This window comes from Loxodonta africana, chromosome 18, assembly GCF_030014295.1.
Source record: "Loxodonta africana isolate mLoxAfr1 chromosome 18, mLoxAfr1.hap2, whole genome shotgun sequence".
In the NCBI taxonomy this organism is placed as follows: domain Eukaryota; kingdom Metazoa; phylum Chordata; class Mammalia; order Proboscidea; family Elephantidae; genus Loxodonta; species Loxodonta africana.
This window is the reverse complement of record NC_087359.1, coordinates 18,450,227-18,467,484: the sequence shown is the minus strand read 5'-3', so window position 1 is coordinate 18,467,484 and position 17,258 is coordinate 18,450,227. Positions and strand designations below refer to the sequence as shown.

At 42.2% G+C, this 17,258-nt stretch overlaps 1 protein-coding gene across 6 annotated transcripts in view; it reads right to left on the bottom strand.

Annotated features, from left to right (window-relative positions):
• Positions 1-16,260, bottom strand: part of CD300LB (CD300 molecule like family member b) — a 28,353-nt gene extending 12,093 nt beyond the window's left edge. For 3 of the 6 annotated variants that reach the window (XM_023556931.2, XM_064270808.1, XM_064270807.1), the window contains exons 1-2: positions 1,118-1,854; positions 943-1,015 (exon numbers count right to left, since the gene is read on the bottom strand). In XM_023556931.2, the coding sequence (XP_023412699.1) occupies positions 943-1,015; positions 1,118-1,520 (476 nt within the window). In that variant the 5' untranslated portion in view covers positions 1,521-1,854. Of the gene's footprint in view, positions 1-942; positions 1,016-1,117; positions 1,855-2,355; positions 2,452-16,085 lie in introns of those variants that run through there. The other 3 variants (XM_064270803.1, XM_064270804.1, XM_064270806.1) reach the window with 3 other exon arrangements.
• Positions 16,261-17,258: the final 998 nt, after the last annotated feature.

Sequence of the window (17,258 nt, the reverse complement as noted above, 5' to 3'; positions counted from 1 at the left end):
GGGTTTCTTCCTAAGTACCTGGAACCCTCCAAATATGGGCTATGTTTTCCTGTCTCTGTGCTTTTGCTCTTCCTGCTAATGTTAGCTCCAGGTCACTTGCCTCGACCACCAAGGTTAACTAATTTTCCTTGCCATGTGGCAGTTGCTGCCTTGCCTCTTGGAGATTTGTGTCTTATCTCCCCCTGGCAACAGCTAGGTCATCAAGCCTTTTTGTTGGGTGATTGAATGGGTGAATGATTCTGTTGAGGGCTCAAATGGGAAGACAGTGGATGAGGAGTAATAAGGGGCCGGATGAGACAGAGGATGGGCTCGGAAAAGACAGAGGGTTGGCTCGGGGCTTTGACTTGGGCTATACCAGGCTCCAATGGGGATATGCACCTGATATCAGGCCATAGCACAGGGTTTTATGGATAGGATTGTGTCCCCCAAAAAGATATGTTGAAGTCCTAACCTCTGGTACCTGTGAGCATGACCTTGTTAGGAAATAGGGTCTTTGGAGATGTTACCAGTTAACATGAGGTCATACTGGAGCAGGGTGGATCCCAATCTAAGTGGTGTCCTTATAAAAGAGGAGAAGAGACATAGAGAGAAAAGAGATGGAAGGAAGACAGCGATGTGAAGATGGAGGCAGAGTTTGAAGTGACACATCTACAAGCCAAGGGTCGCCAAGGATTGCCAGCCATCACCAGAAGGTAGGAGAGAGGCATGGAACAGATTCTTCCTCAGGAGGAATCCACTTGGCCAACATCCTGATTTCAGACTCCTGGCTTCCAGAACTGTGAGACAATTCACTTCTGTGCTTATAAGCCACCGAATTTGTGGTACTTTGTTACAGCAACCCGTATTAGAAAACTGATACAGTGACAGAAGGGGTCCCCAGCCTTGACTTCCCTATAGGAGGAGCCCCAGATAGAATCAGGAGACAGAACTGCAGGGACTCACCTGACGTAGAAGGTGGAAGACATGGCTAATGGTTTGGAAGACAGGTTCGTTGGAGTGGTCAGAACTGTTTTCGCTAGACACAGGCAAAGTTAGTCACAGATTATTGGCTTCAGACTGGAGGTTCATGAGCGGCTGATAACACCACCCCTGCCCTGCCAGATAAGAAAGTACCTACCTGGGCCAACGGTCACTTTAACTTGGACTCCAAGGTCAGATCCTTTTTTCTCAATCCCACACCAGTACGTGTCGGCATCCTCTCTGCTGAGCTTCTCCATGGTCACCGTGAAGGAGCGGTTCCTGTGATTGTCCCTGATAGACATTCGGTCTTTCTTCACTTCTTGCTCTGATCCTCTACTTTGAATGAGGATCTTGCAGAAATTCCAGATTTTCCCTTGGCACCACCACTTTCTGTGGGTCTCCCACCCTGTGTCATAGTGGCACTGCACAGTCACCGAGCCCTCCTCTGAACCGCTCACTGACTCTGGACCTTGGAGGGAGAAGCAACCTGGAAAAGAGAATTCCAAAATACAGCTACTTCGCTCTGAGCCAGGCTGGCCAAGGAGCCCCATGGGGTTCATGGGACCCCAGGCCAATGCCTGGGGACTGAATAGCCTTCCCAGCTACCGCCTAGCACATCTGACTCCTCAATCCTCTCTCCTTCCTTGTCCTTTCAAGCCCCTTCTCATCTGCTCTCCTCCTTCTTCTCTGCCTCCTCTCCCTGAGGCCTCTGCTGGTTCCTCTTCTCTTCCCCTCTCATTAGATCTTAGTGTAACCAGTGGCATGTTGGTCAATATTTAGCAACTTAGCTGTCCGGGGGGAAAAAGTCCTGGTTTGCGCATTTGTCGCTTCCCGTGACGTAAATAGTCCCACTGTGGCTGATTTCAGGTAGTCAACAGGATGTTGGATGCAGAACTGGAAAGAGGTGTCCATAATCAGCTCTTGTGAGCCAGTAAGAGCTGATACAAGGCAGTACGGGTTGGCTCCTGCACACCAAGGGGTGCTCCAGGGTTCTCTAGCCTTCATCTTGCCTCACTCCATGTGCCCCTCTGATTATTTCCCTCTATTACCATGGCCCCAAGTATTACCTATATACCGATGACTCTCAAATCTACATGCAGCCCAACTTCTCCCCTTAACTTTAGCCCACCATTTACAAATGTACAATGGATGTCTCTACCTAGAATTCCATAATTACAAAACTAAGCTTACTGCCTCCCCCATGCTGAACCTATTTTTCTTCTCCAGTACTTCCCCTCTAGTGGACGTTCATGCAGGCAGGACATTAAAGGCCTAATGTAAGTTGAGCAGGTTAGAGATGAGTATAAATTGAATGCGTATCTTGTTAAATTGGCTGATTCCTGTTAAGCTGATCCTTTTGAGATATGCTTTTTCCTCGGTGATGACCACATGTACCTTCACCACATGGAAGTGAACAAAGGGGCGGAGGGTCATGGTGGAAGCCTCTCTTGACATACATAGCCTCAGAGTCTCAGGGACAGGACGACATCTCTGCAGGGCGAGGAAGTTAGGACCATTACACCATCCACATGCTGCCTCCTCACTCATTGTTACCTTCTCCCTGAGCCACTTTAGTTTAACTGAGGTTGGCATTTGTAGTCAGTAGGATAACGTTCCTCCCCCCGCCAAAGATGTCTACTCCTAATCCCCAGAACCTATGAATATGTACTTTTCATGGCAAAAGGGAGTTTGTAGATGTGATTAAGTGAAGGATCTTGAGATGGGGAGCTTATCCTGGATTATCCAGTGGGTCCATTGTAATCATGAGGGTCTTTATAAGTGAAAGAGGGAGGTAGGAGAGTGCGTGTCAGAGTCAGAGAGAGGTCTGAAGATGTTATGCCGTTGGCTTTGAAGATGGAGGATGGGGCCATGAGCCAAGGAATACAGGTGGCCTCTAGAAGCTGGAAAAGGCAAGGAAATAAATTCCAGGACTTTGAACCAATTAATTCCAGTTCGAACCCCTGCCGAGAATTTGAATTTCTTACAAGTTCCCAGAAAGGAGCCCTGGTGGTGCAGTGCTTAAAGCGATCCGCTGCTAACTGAAAGGTTGACAGTTTGAAACCACCAGTGGCTCTGTGGAAGAAAGATGTGGCAGTCTGCTTCTGTGCAGATTTACAGCCTTGGAAACCCGGGAGACTGTATGGGGTCACCATGAGTCAGAATCAATTCAATGGCAGTGGATTTGGTTTGGTTTTTGGTTTAACGTGTTCCGAGGTGATGCTAATGCTGCTGGCTAGGGACCAGTTCTGAGAAGAACTAGCAGAGCAGTGGTTCTCAAAATTTATTATACGTAAGAATCACCTGAGGATCTTGTTAAACTATAGGCTCTGATCGGTATGTCTGGGGTGGAAGTGCAAATTATCAGCAGGGGTTTGAACTGGAACAAACTAGTTAAAAAAAGCCCTGATAAATCCCCCCTTAGAGCCCCCAGAAGGAATACAGCCCTGCTGATACCTTGGTTTTAGCCCAGTGAAACCATTTTGGAGACCCTGGGTGATGTAAATGGTTAACGTGCTAAGCTGCTAAACAAAAAGTTGGTGGTTCGAGTCCACCCAGAGGCACCTTGGAAGAAAGACCTGGAGATCTACTTCCAAAAAATCAGCCATTGTAAATCCTATAGAACATAGTTCTATTCTGACACACAGGGTTTCCATGAGTCAGAATTGACGGGATGGCAAATCAATAAATAAGCGAATAAACAAAAGACCTTCGAAAATGTAATACAATAAATTTATGTTGTTTTAAGCCACTGAGTTTGTGGTAATTTGTTACTGCAGCAATAGGAAGCTAATACAGCATTCAATTGTTGTTGTTAGGTGCCATCAAGTCAGTTCCTACTCATAGTGACCCTATGCACAACAGAAGGAAACACTGCCTGGTCCTGCACCATCCTCACAATAGTTGCTATGTTTGAGCCCATTGTTGCAGCCACTGTGTCAATCCATCTGTTGAGGGTCCTCCTCTTTTTCGCTGGCCCTCTACTTTACCAAGCATGATGTCCTCCTCCAGGGACTGATTCCTCCTGATAACATGTCCAAAGTATGTGAGACGTAGTTTTGCCATCCTTGCTTCTAAGGAGCATCCTGGCTGTACTTCTTCCAAGACAGATCTGTTCATTTTTTTGGCAGTCCATGGTGTATTCAATATTCTTCACCAACACTATAGTCCAAAGGCATCAATTCTTCTTCAGCCTTCCTTATTCACTGTCCAGGTTTCACATGTATATGAGGTGATTGAAAACATCATGGCTTGGGTTAGGTGCACCTCAGTCCTCAAGGTGACATCTTTGCTTTTCAACACTTTAAATAGGTCTTTTGCAGCAGATTTGCCCAATGCAATGCATCTTTTGATTTCTTGACTGCTGCTTCCATGGGTGTTGATTGTGGATCCAAGTAAAATGAAATCCTCGACAACCTCAATCTTTTCCCCATTTATCATGATGTTGCTTATTGGTCCAGTTGTGAGGATTTTTGTTTTCTTTATGTTGAGGTGTTATTCATACTGAAGGCTGTGGTCTTTGATCTTCATCAGTAAGTGCTTCAAGTCATGTTCACTTCCAGCAAGCAAGGTTGTGTCATCTGCATAAGCAGGTTGTTAATGACTCTTCCTCCAATCCTGATGCCCCATTCTTCTTCATATAGTCCAGCTTCTCAAATAATTTGCTCAGCATAGAGATTAAATAGGTATGGTGAAAGGATACGACCCTGACGCACACCTTTCCTGACTTTAAACCAAGCAGTATCCCCTTGTTCTGTTCAAAACACTGCCTCTTGATCTATGTACAGATTCTTCATGAACACACTTAAGTGTTCCGGAATTCTCATTCTCCACAATGTTATCCATAATTCATTATGATCCACACAGTTAAATGCCTTTGCATATTCAATAAAACACAGGTAAACATCTTCCCGGTATTCTCTGCTTTCAGCCAGGATCCTTCTAACATCAGCAGTGATATCCTTGGTTCCACATCCTCTTCTAAATCTAACTTGAATTTCTGGCAGTTGCCTGTAGATACACTGCTGCAGCCACTTTGAATGATATTCAGAGAAATTTGCTTGCAGGTGATATTGATATTGTTTGATTATTTCCACATTCGGTTGGATCACCTTTCTCCGGAATGGGTACAAATAAGGATCTCTTTCAGTCAGTTGACCAGGTAGCTCTCTTCCAAATTTCTTGGCATAGATGAGTGAGCACTTCCAGCACTGCACCCATTTGTTGAAACATCTCAACTGGTATTCCATCAATTCCTGGAGTCTTGTTTTTCGCCAATGCCTTCATTGCAGTGCAGCTTGGACTTCTTCCTTCAGTACCATCAGGTCTTGATCATATGTTACCTCCTGAAATGGTTGAACCTTGACCAATTCTTTTTGGTATAGTGACTGTGTATTCCTTCCATCTTCTTTTGATGCTTCCTGTGTCGTTTAATATTTTCCTCATAGAATCCTTCAGTATTGCAACTCAAGGCTTAAATTTTTTCTTCAATTCTGTCAGCTTGAGAAATGCTGAGCTTGTTCTTCTCTTTTGGTTTTCTAACTCCATGTCTTTGCACATGTCATCGTAATATTTTACTTTGTCTTCTCAAGTCACCCTTTTGAAAACTTCTGTTCAGCTCTTTTACTTGATCATTTTTTCCTTTTGCTTTAGCTACTCGATGTTTAAGAGCAAGTTTCAGAGTCTCTTCTGTCATCCATTTAGGTCTTTTCTTTCTCTCCTATCTTTTTAATGACCTCTTGCTCTCTTCATGTATGATGTGCTTGATGTTATTCCATAAATCATCTGATCTTAGGTCACTAGTGTTCAGTGTGTCAAATCTATTTTTGAGATGGTTTCTAAATTCAGGTGGGATATACTGAAGGTAATACTTTGGCTCTCATGGACTTGTTCTAATTTTCTACAGTTTAAAGTTGAATTTGCATGTGAGTAATTGGTTGTCTGATCCACGCCAGCCCCTGGCCTTGTTCTGACTGGTGATAATGATCTTTTCCACCATCTCCTTCCACAGATGTAGTTGATTTGATTCCTATACATTTCATCTGGTGAGGTGCACGTGTATAGTCGCCATTTATGTTGGTGAAAAATGGTATTTGCAATGAAGAAGTTGGTCTTGCAAAATTCAATCATGTGATCTCTGGCATCGTTTCTGTCACCAAGGCCATACTTTCCAACTACTGATCTTTGTTTCTGACTTTTGCATTCCAATCATCATTAATTATCACTGCATCCTGATTGCATGTTCTATCAATTTTAGACTGCAGAAGCTGATAAAAATCTTCAATTTCTTTATCTTTGGCCTGAGTGGTTGGTGCAGAAATTTGAATAATTGTCATATTAACTGGTCTTCTTTGTAGATGTGTGGATATTATATTATCCTATCACTAGCAGCATTGTACTTTGGTATAGATCTTGAAAAATTCTTTCTGGTGATGAATGCAATGCCAATCCTCTTCAAGTTGTCATTCCAGGCATAGTAGATCATATGATTGCCCAATTCAAAATGACCAATACCAGTCCCTTTCGGCTCACTAATGCCTAGATATCAATCTTTATCTGTTCCACTTCATTTTTGAAGATTTCCAATTTTCCTAGATTCATACTTCGTATATTCCACATTCTGATTATTAATAGATGTTTGCAGCTGCTTCTTCTGATTTTGAGTAGTGCCTCGTCAGCAAATGAAGGCCCTGAAAGCTTGACTCCATCCACGTCATTAAGGTCAACTCTGCTTTGAGGAGGCAGCTCTTCCTCAGTAGTATTTTGACTCTCTTCCAACCTGAGGGGCTCATCTTCTGGCACTATATCAGATAATGTTCTGATCCTATTCATAATGTTTTCACTGGCTACTTCTTTTCAGAAGTAGACAGCTGGGTCCTTCTTCCTAGTCTGTCTTAGTCTGGAAGGTCGTCTGAAACCTGTTCACCATGAGTGACCCTACTGGTTTTTGCATACTGGTGGCATAGCTTCCAGCATAACAGCAACACACAAGCCCCCACAGCACAACAAGCTGACAGACACGTGGGGGAGTATTCAATTAGGAGAACCAAATTTATACTCTTCAAACCAACAGCATTACTAGAGAACTTGTTTTCTTTACTGAATTCATCTTCTCCCTTGTCCTCCACAATGAAATTTAATAAAATTTCATCAATTCTGCCTCAAAAATGCTTCTTAAAATTATCTTTTTCTTTCCTTCTCTGCTGTCACTGTCCATGAGAACAGCATGAGACAGAAAGATTATGAAATGTGTATGCAGAAAAATACATCTACCGCAGAGTAGTTGGGAAACCTCGGTTCCTTATTTGTAAAATGGCTGTGCTACTTCCACCTTGCAGGTTGTGACAAGACTTGGATTTGTATCAAGCACAGGCATGTGGGTGTTGCTCCATTAGCGATAGCTGGTGGACAGGCCAGGGCCCCATCTCATGCCTGGATTGTGGTAGGACCGTCTTGAGAGGTCCCCTGCCCCCTGCAGCACCCCTCCTCCAATCTCCTCTCCAAATTGCTACTAGAGTTTTGTACTGAAGCTGTCCCCACCTCCTCCACATCTGCACTTGCCATGAGCACTTAAAAAATCTTTCAGGGAGGAGGCAGAGCCGAGATGGCAGAGTAGTCTGATGCTTCCTGTTGTCCCTCATACAACAAAGACCTGAAAACCAAGTTCTTCAATTATATATGACAATTTAGGAGTCCTGAACATCAAAAACAAAGATGAGGAATCAGACTGAGTGGCAGGGGGAAGAGAGAGATGGTTCAGAAGCAGCAAGGAGTTGCCAGACCTGACCTGGCCAGCACCAGCTTATTGCAGGCCAGATTGGCTGGCACACAGTGAGGCAAGCAGTGGCACTTAGGACAGGACACATTTTCCACATTAGGAGAGACTGAGTGGCAGAGAGTCTGCTCAAGCCTCCAGAACCAGCAAGAAACAGTGTTCAATCAGCAAAAGATACCTATAAGCATCTAACCTACTGCATAGATTAAAAAAAACAAAAAACAAAAAAAAAACTTCCCTTTTTGGGAAGTACCTCTTTCCCATTTACTTGGCCCCTCCTTGCCCTGCTCTGGATCCCTGTCTGGCTTCAGTGATTGCTAAATACCCAGAACTGGAAGTAGGATCCATTGCATGTCCTGAGCCGTTCTCCCATCTTTGGAGAGGGAACAAATTAACAATCAGGAAAAAATAATCTGCCACTTCCCCTAAGTCGGGAATCCAGGACAGGCACAGCTCCTTCGCCTAGGCACAGACATAAGTGGTCCACGGACTTGGAATGCCTTTCACACCTGCATAGACTTGTATGGAACCATTTCAACAGCATAGGCCCTCATTAGCACAGTATAGCAGGTTATATACCTAGGCCTGTTTTCATCTGTATCTGCTATAAGGGGGAGTGGCAGATTCACGACATATGACACTGCCCTGCCCATTAAGCACGGTCCTCACCTGTCCACATCAGGGACCTGAGGACTGGTGGCTCCACCCACTCCACCAGGCCACTGCTACAGGGGTCCAAGAATAAATGGTGACTCTGAGTACTTACAGCCAACAGCACTGGGTGCCCATAGTCTGGCTGCAAAATCCACCTACTCGTGTGCTGTAAGGAATAGGTTCACACCTTCCACCCAGATACTCAGGGATAGCAGTCAGGCCCTTGCCTTGATTGGTGCATGATCCCCTACTGCAGCCAGATACCTGTGCCTACTCCAATCACCCCTGCTCATCTGGGACTATAGATGAGAGCCTACACCACACACTTGATGACCAACAATGTGGACACCTGAGCTGAAGCCACACAAGAGAAGTAAACGAACTCCTGGGCTCACATACGTAGTAACAGCTCTAGCCACCTGGAGACAGGACGGGAGAGCTTCAAAGATACCAATAATCAAACTAGTTCACACGACCAGCCTATTTGGGCATATCAAAACAAAGCAAGAAGCTAGGAAGCAGTAAGCAACTGTAAAATAAATGAATGTAATAACTTGTTGATGGCTCAGAGACAACAGTCAATATCAAATCACATAAACAGACAGACCGTGTTGGCTTCAGAAGCCACCAAAACAAAGAATCAAGAAATCTTCTGGAGGAAGAGAAATTCTTGGAATTACCGGATTCAAACGACTAATATACAGGACTCTTCAAAAAAAAAAATTTTTTTTTTCTTCAAGAGATCAGGCAAAATGCAGAACAAGCCAAAGCAAAGCAATAGCAAAGCTTATAAATTTAAGAAGGTTATACAAGAGCACAATGACAAATTTAACAGGCTGCAAGAATCCGCAGAGAGACAGCAAACAGAAATCCAAAAGTTTAACAATAAAATTTCAGAATTAAACAACTCAATAAAAAGTCGTAGGAGCAGAATTGAGGCAATGGAAGTTGGAATTAGTGAGATTGAAGGTAACGCACTTGACACCAACTTATTTGAGGAAAAATCAGATAAAATAATTAAAAAAAATGAAGAAACCCTAACAATTCTGAGGGACTCCATCAAGAGGAATAAAAGCGATTGGAGTACAAGAACAGGGGTGGATAACAGAGAATACAGAGAATTGTTGAAGATTTGATGGCAGAAAACTTCCCTGATATCGTGAAAAATAGGAAGGTATCTATCCAAGAAGCTCATGGAACCCCACACAACGTAGATTCCAAAAGAAAGTCACCACGACATATTATAATCAAACTTGCCAAAACCAAAGATAGAGAGAATTAAAAAAAAAAAAAAAAATTTATTGTGCTTTAAGTGAAAGTTTACAAATCAAGTCAGTCTCTCACACAAAAACCCATATATGCCTTGCTACACACTCCCAATTACTCTCCCCCTAATGAGACAGTCTGCTCTCTCCCTCCACTCTCTCTTTTCGTGTCCTTTTCACCAGCTTCTAACCCCCTCCACCCTCTCATCTCCCATCCAGGCAGGAGATGCCAACATAGTCTCAAGTGTCCACCTGATCCAAGAAGCTCACTCCTCACCAGCATCCCTCTCCAACCCATTGTCCAGTCCAATCCATGTCTGACGAGCTAGCTTCGGGAATGGTTCCTGTCCTGAGGCAACAGAAGGTCTGGGAGCCATGACCGCTGGGGTCCCTCTAGTCTCAGTCAGACCATTAAGTCTTTTCACAAGAATTTGGGGTCTGAATCCCACTGCTCTCCTGCTCCCTCAGGGGTTCTCTGTTGTGTTCCCTGTTAGGGCAGTCATCTGTTGTAGCCGGGCACCATCTAGCTCTTCTGGTCTCAGGATGATGTAGTCACTGGTTCATGTGGCCCTTTCTGTCTCTTGGGCTTGTAATCACCTTGTGTCCTTGGTATTCTTCATTCTCCTTTGATCCAGGTGGGTTGAGACCAATTGATGCATCTTAGATGGCTGCTTGCTAGCATTTAAGACCCCAGACACCACTCTTCAAAGTGGGATGCAGAATGTTTTCTTAATAGATTGTATTATGCCAATTGACTTAGATGTCCCCTGAAACCATGGTCCCCAGACCCCTGTCCCTGCTACGCTTGCCTTCAAAGCATTCAGTTTATTCAGGAAACTTCTTTGCTTTTGGTTTAGTCCAATTGTGCTGACCTCCCCTGTACTGTGTGCTGTCTTTCCCTTCACATAAAGTAGTTCTTATCTACTATCTAATAAGTGAATGCCCCCTCCCACCCCCCTCCCTCCCCCCTCTCGTAACCACAAAAGAATGTTTTCTTCTCAGTTTAAACTATTTCTCCAGTTCTTATAATAGTGGTCTTATACAATATTTGTCCTTTTGCAACTGACTAATTTCACTCAGCATAATGCCTTCCAGGTTCCTCCATGTTAGGAAATGTTTCACAGATTCCTCACTGTTCTTTATCGATGTGTAGTATTCCATTGTGTGAATATACCATAATTTATTTATCCATTCATCCATTGATGGACACCTTGGTTGCTTCCATCTTTTTGCTATTGTAAACAGTGCTGCAATAAACATGGGCATGCATATATCTGTTTGCGTAAAGGCTCTTATTTCTCTAGGATATATTCCAAGGAGTGGGATTGCTGGATCATATGGTAGTTTTATTTCCAGCTTTTTAAGGAAGCCCCAAATCAATTTCCAAAGTGGTTGTACCATTTGACATTCCCCCCAGCAGTGTAGAAGTGTTCCAAACAAGAGAGAATTTTAAGAGTGGCTAGGGATAAACGAAAAGTCACCTGCAAAGGAGAGTCAATAAGAATAAACTCTGACTCAGCAGAAACCACGCAGGCAAGAAGGCAATGGGATGACATATGTAAACCTTGAAGGAAAAAAATTGCCAGCCAAGAATTATATACCCAGCAAAACTGTCTCTCAAATATGATGGTGAATTTAGGGCATTTCTAGATAAACAGAAGTTTAGGGAATTGGTAAAATCTATAAAAACTAAACCTCAAGAAATACTAAAGAAAGTCCTCCATTTAGAAGATCAATAACATCAGATAATAACCCAAGGCTAGAACACAGGACAGAGCAACCAGACATCAACTCAGATAGGGAAGTCACATAAATAAACCAAAGCTAAAACACTGAAAATAGGGAAACAGATATGTCAATAAGTAAAAGATGATGACATTAAAACAAAAAAAGAGGAACTAAAAAACACAGTCATAGATCTTTCATATAGAGAGGAAGTTGAGGCTATATAAAGAAATAAAACATTGGATTAAGCCTAGGAAAATAGGAGAAATATTTTACCTTAAAAATATTAAGGGAACCACAAAGGAAATTAACAATCCTACACATCAAAATAAAATACAAGAAAAACATAAAGACTTAGCAACTACAAAACTGAAAACAATGAAGAGCATGAAAAGAAAATACATAAAGAAAAATGACTCAGTACACAAAATTAAATGGAACAAAGAAACTGTCAACAACACAAAAAAAAGACATCAAAATGTCAGCACTAAACTCATACCTATCAATAATTACGCTGAATGTAAATGGACTAAATGCACCAATAAAGAGACAGAGTGGCAGAAAGGATAAAACAAAACAAAACAAAACACAATCCATCTATATGCTGTCTATAAGAAACACACCTTAGACTTAAAGACACAAACAAACTAAAACTCCAAGAAGGGGAAAAAATATATACATATCAAGTAAACAACAATCAAAAAAGAGCAGGAGTGGCAATATTAATCTCTGACAAAATAGACTTTAAAGCAAAATCCACCACAAAGGATAAGGAAGGACAGTACGTAATTTTTTTACACCAGGAGAACATAACCATAATAAATATTTACACACCCAACCGCGGGGCTCCAAAATACATGAAACAAACTCTTACAGCATTGAAAAGGGATAAACAGCTCCACAATAATAGTAGGAGACGTCAACACGCCACTTTCAGTGAAGGACAGAACATCCAGAAAGAAGCTCAATAAAGACACAGAAGATCTAAATGCCACAATTAACCAACTTGGTCTCATAGACATATATAGAACACTTCACCCAACAGCAGCCAAGTATACTTTCTTTTCCAATACACATGGAACATTCTCCAGAAAAGACCATATATTAGGCCAAAAAGCAAGCCTTAACAGAATCCAAAACACCAAAATATTACAAAGCATCTTTTCTGACCATAAAGCCAGAAAAGTAGATATCAATAACAGAAAAAGCAAGGAAAAAAAAAAAAAAATCACGTACATGGAAACTGAACAACACCTGGCTCATAAACTACTGGCTTATAGAAGAAGTTAGGAATGGAAAAAAGAACTTTACAGAATCAAATGAGAATGAAAACACATCTTACCAGAACCTTTGGAATACTGCAAAAGCAGTGCTCAGAGGTCAATTTATAGCAATGTATGCATACATCCAAAAAGAAGAAAGGGCCAAAATCAAAACATTAACCCTACAACTTGAACAAGTAGAAAGAGAGTAGCAAAAGAAGCCCTTGGACATCAGAAGAAAGGAAATAACAAAAATTAGAGCAGAATTAAATGAAATAGGAAATAGAAAAACAATTGAAAGAGTTAACAAGATCAAAAGGTGGTCCTTTGAAAAGATCAACAAAATTGATAAACCTTTGGCCAAACTGACAAAAGAAAAACTCGAGAGAAAGCAAATAACAGAAATGAAAAATGAGATGGGTGATATCACAACAGACCCAACAGAAATTAAAAGAATTGTAACAGAATACTATGAAAACTTGTACTCCAACAAATTTGAAAACCTACAAGAAATGGACAAATTTCTAGAACCATACAACCTACCTAAACTAACACAAACAGAGGTAGAACAACTAAAAGAACCTATAACAAAAGAAGAGGTTGAAAATGTAATCAAGAAACTCCCAACAACAACAACAAAGCTTTGGTCCTGATGGCTTCACTGGAGAATTCAAACACACTTCCAGAGAAGAGTTAACACCACTACTACTAAAGGTGTTTCAGAGCATAGAAAAAGATGGATTACTCCTAAACTCATTCTATGAAGCCAGCATAACCCTGATATCAAAACCAGGTAAAGAAAAAAAAGGTAAAGACACCACAAAAAAAGAGAATTACAGACCTATATCCTTCATGAACTTCATGAACTTAGATGCAAAAATCCTCAACAACATTCTAGCCAATAGAATTCAACAACATATCAAAAAATAATTCACCATGACCAAGTGGGATTCATACCAGGTATGCAGGGATGGTTTCAACATTAGAAAAACAATCAGTGCAATCCATCACGTAAATAAAACAAAAGACAAGAATCACATGATCTTATCAACTGACGCAGAAAACGCATTTGACAAAGTCCAACACCCATTCATGATAAAAACTCTCAGCAAAATAGGAATAGAAGGGAAATTCCTCAACATAATAACGGCCATTTATACAAAGCCAACAGCCAACATCATCCTAAAAGGAGAGAGTCTGAAAGCCTTCCCCTGGAGAATGGTAACCAGACAAGGATGCCCTTTATCACCACTCTTATTCAACATTGTGCTGGAGGTCATAGCCAGAGTAATTAGGCTAGAGGAAATAAAGGGCATCCAAATTGGTAAAGAAGAAGTAACAGTATCTCTATTCACAGATGACATGATCTTATACACAGAAACCCCCAAAGAACCCACAAGAAAAGTGCTGGAACTAATAGAAGAGTTCAGCAGAGTATGAGGCTACAAGATAAACATACATAAATCAGTTGGACTCCTCTACACCAACAAAGGGAACTTCGAAGAGGAAATCACCAAATCAATATCATTTACAATATCCCCCAAGGAGATAATATACTTAGGAATGAATCTAAGCAGACATGTAAAAGACTTATACAAAGAAAACTACAGTACAATTCTGCAAGAATCCAAAAGAGACTTACGTAAGTGGAAAAACGAACCTTGCTCATAGATAGGAAGACTTAACATTATAAAAATGTCTATTCTACCAAAAGTGATCTATACATTTAATGCAATTCCGATCCAAATCCCAACGACATTCTTTAATGAGATGGAGGTATGTATCCTAGGGAAACAAGAGCTGTCACACAAATAAATGCGCGCACACCCATGTTCATTGTAGCACTGTTCACAATAGCAAAAAGATGGAAACAACCTAGGTGCCCATTAATGGATGAATGGATAAACAAATTGTGGTATATTCACACAATGGAATACTATGCAACGATATAGAACAACAATAAATTTGTAAAGCATCTCATAACATGGATAAATCTGGAAGGCTTTATGCTGAGTGAAATCGGTCAGTTGCAAAAGGATAAATATTGTATGAGACCACTATTATAAGAAATCCAGAAAAGGTTTAAACACAGGAGAAAACATTCTTTGATGGTTACAAGGGTGGAGAGAGAGGGAGGGAGAGGGGAATTCACTAACTAGATAGTAGACAAGAATTATCTTAGGTGAAGGGAAGGACAACACACAATACATGGGAAGTCAGTACTACTGGACTAAACCTAAAGCTGAGAAATTTCCTGAATACAACCAAACACTTCAAGGGACAGTGTAGCAGAGGCTGGGGTCTGAGGACTATGGTTTCAGGGGACATCTAGGTCAATTGGCATAAAAGTTTATTAAGAAAACCTTCTGCATCCCACTTTGGTGAGTGGCATCTGGGGTCTTAAAAGCTTGGGAGCAGCCATCTAAGGTGCATCAATTGGTCCCAGCCTACCTGGAGCAAAGGAGAATGAAGGACACCAAAGATAGAAGGAAAATATTAGCCCAAGAGACAAAAGGGCCACATAAACCAGAGACTCCATCAGCCTGAGACCAAAAGAGCTAGATGGTGCCTGGCTATCACCAATGAGCACCCTGACAGGGAACAGAACAGAAAGTCCCTGCTGGAGCAGGAGAAAAGTGGGGCGCAGAACTCAATTCCTAGTAAAAAGATCAGACTAAATGGCCTGGAGGAATCCCAGAAGACATGGCTCCCGGGCTCTCTGTTAACCCAGAACTAAAACCATTCCTGAAGCCAACTCTTCAGACAAAGAATAGACTGGACTATAAGACATAAAATGATACTCATGAAGAGTGTGCTTCTTAGGTCAAGTAGATACCTGAGACTAAGTGGGCAGCTCCTGTCCAGAGGTGAGATGAGAAGGCAGAAAGGGATAGGAGTTGGTTGAATGGACACGGGAAATCTGGGATGGAAAGGGGGAATGTGCTATCACATTATAGGGAGAGCAACTAGGGTCACATAAGAATGTGTGTATAAATTTTTGTATGAGAAACTAACAAGGATTGTGAACTTCCCCCTAAAACACAACTAAAAAAAAAAAAGAAAGAAAGAAAAAAGAAAATCTTTCAGTGCGCCTCCTGCAGCCACTTTCCACCCTGCTGCCTCAGAATGAGTTAAAATCCTTTTGTTTCCCATTCAAGGTTTTTTTTCGCAATCTCAATCTGTTAGGGATTGAATTGTGTTTCCCCCAAATATGTGTTGGAATCCTAACCCCTGTGACTGTGGATCTAATTCCAATTCTCTGCATTGCCTTAGACCCTGGTGCAATGCCTGACAGTAGGAGCCAAGTGCATTTGGCTGAATGAATTAATAAATAAATTAATAAAGGCTCGTTTTCATTTGCCTGGATGGGACACCTCCCCTCAAGCCCAGGGCAGGTCCTTTCTTGCCCCTAAAGTGCTGAGCTCCCGAGGCCCCAGTCCCACTCACCTGGGAGGCTGAGAAGGAACAGAGCTGGGGGCAGCCACATGGTCTAGCCTCCCCAGCTCCTGCCCCTCTGTCTACAGTCGGCACAAACCCGGATCCCTCTGGACCCTCAAAGCTCTTGCCTGGGCCCAGAGGCTTGCACCTTCTGAGTGCCCAGACCGCCTTTGTGTTTTGTACTCATTCACTTCCTTTTATAGCATAAATATTTCCTGCTTTTAGTTATTCAGCAAATTGGTGTCATGCCTTGGCTGGGCTGAGTCACAGGGCTTGATAGGCTTCGCTAGATAGGGTAAAGGAAGCAAGAGGGCTGGGCAGGGTAAAGAGGAGCGGGGAGACATGGGTCTGTAGAACGGGCCTCTGGGCTATGGGATCTTGAGCACAAGAGATACATCAGCCTGGGCACCAACTCCTGAAATGGTTCTACACTGCAGCGATGGGGCCCAGCAGCAGGGAACCCCCATGCAGAGGGTTCAGGTGGGCCATGCTCAGCATACCTGGAGATGCCTCTGTTCAGGTGTTATAGCCTAAAAGTGCGAACTGTGGAGTCAGACAGACCTGGGCTCTAACCCCACAAGTACCACTTACAAGCTGTGCAGTCATGCACAAGTTACTTAACCTCTCTGAGCCTCAGTTTTCTTTTATCTGTAAATTGGGCTCACAACAGTTGTTGTGAGAATTAAAAGAGAAAATGTATGTGAAGCTCCGAGGACAGAATCCCAGGATGGAGTTAGCACTCAGTACATTAGACGTTATTATTAGTACCGAGGGAAAACCTCAGCTACTGGAGAAAGAGTAGGATAAAATCAGCCCAGAACATTTTTAAGGACAGTAAAACTATGCTGCGGGATGCTGTAATGGTGGATACATGGCCTCATGCATTTGTCAAATCCCACAGGACTGTACAACACAAAACTGGACTCTAACGTAAACTATAAACTTTAGATAATAATAATGGATTGGCTCATCAGTCAGAACAAATGTACCACACTAATGCAAGATGTTAATAATAGGGAAACCTTGTCCAGGCAGAGAGGGGATATATGGGCATTTCCTCTACTTTATGTGCAATTTTTCTGTGAACCTAATACTGCTCTAAAAAACAGTGTATTAAAAAGAGATTCACTCACATACAAAATAAGCCCAGGGCAGGTAGGCTGGGTTTCCTCACTAGTAATA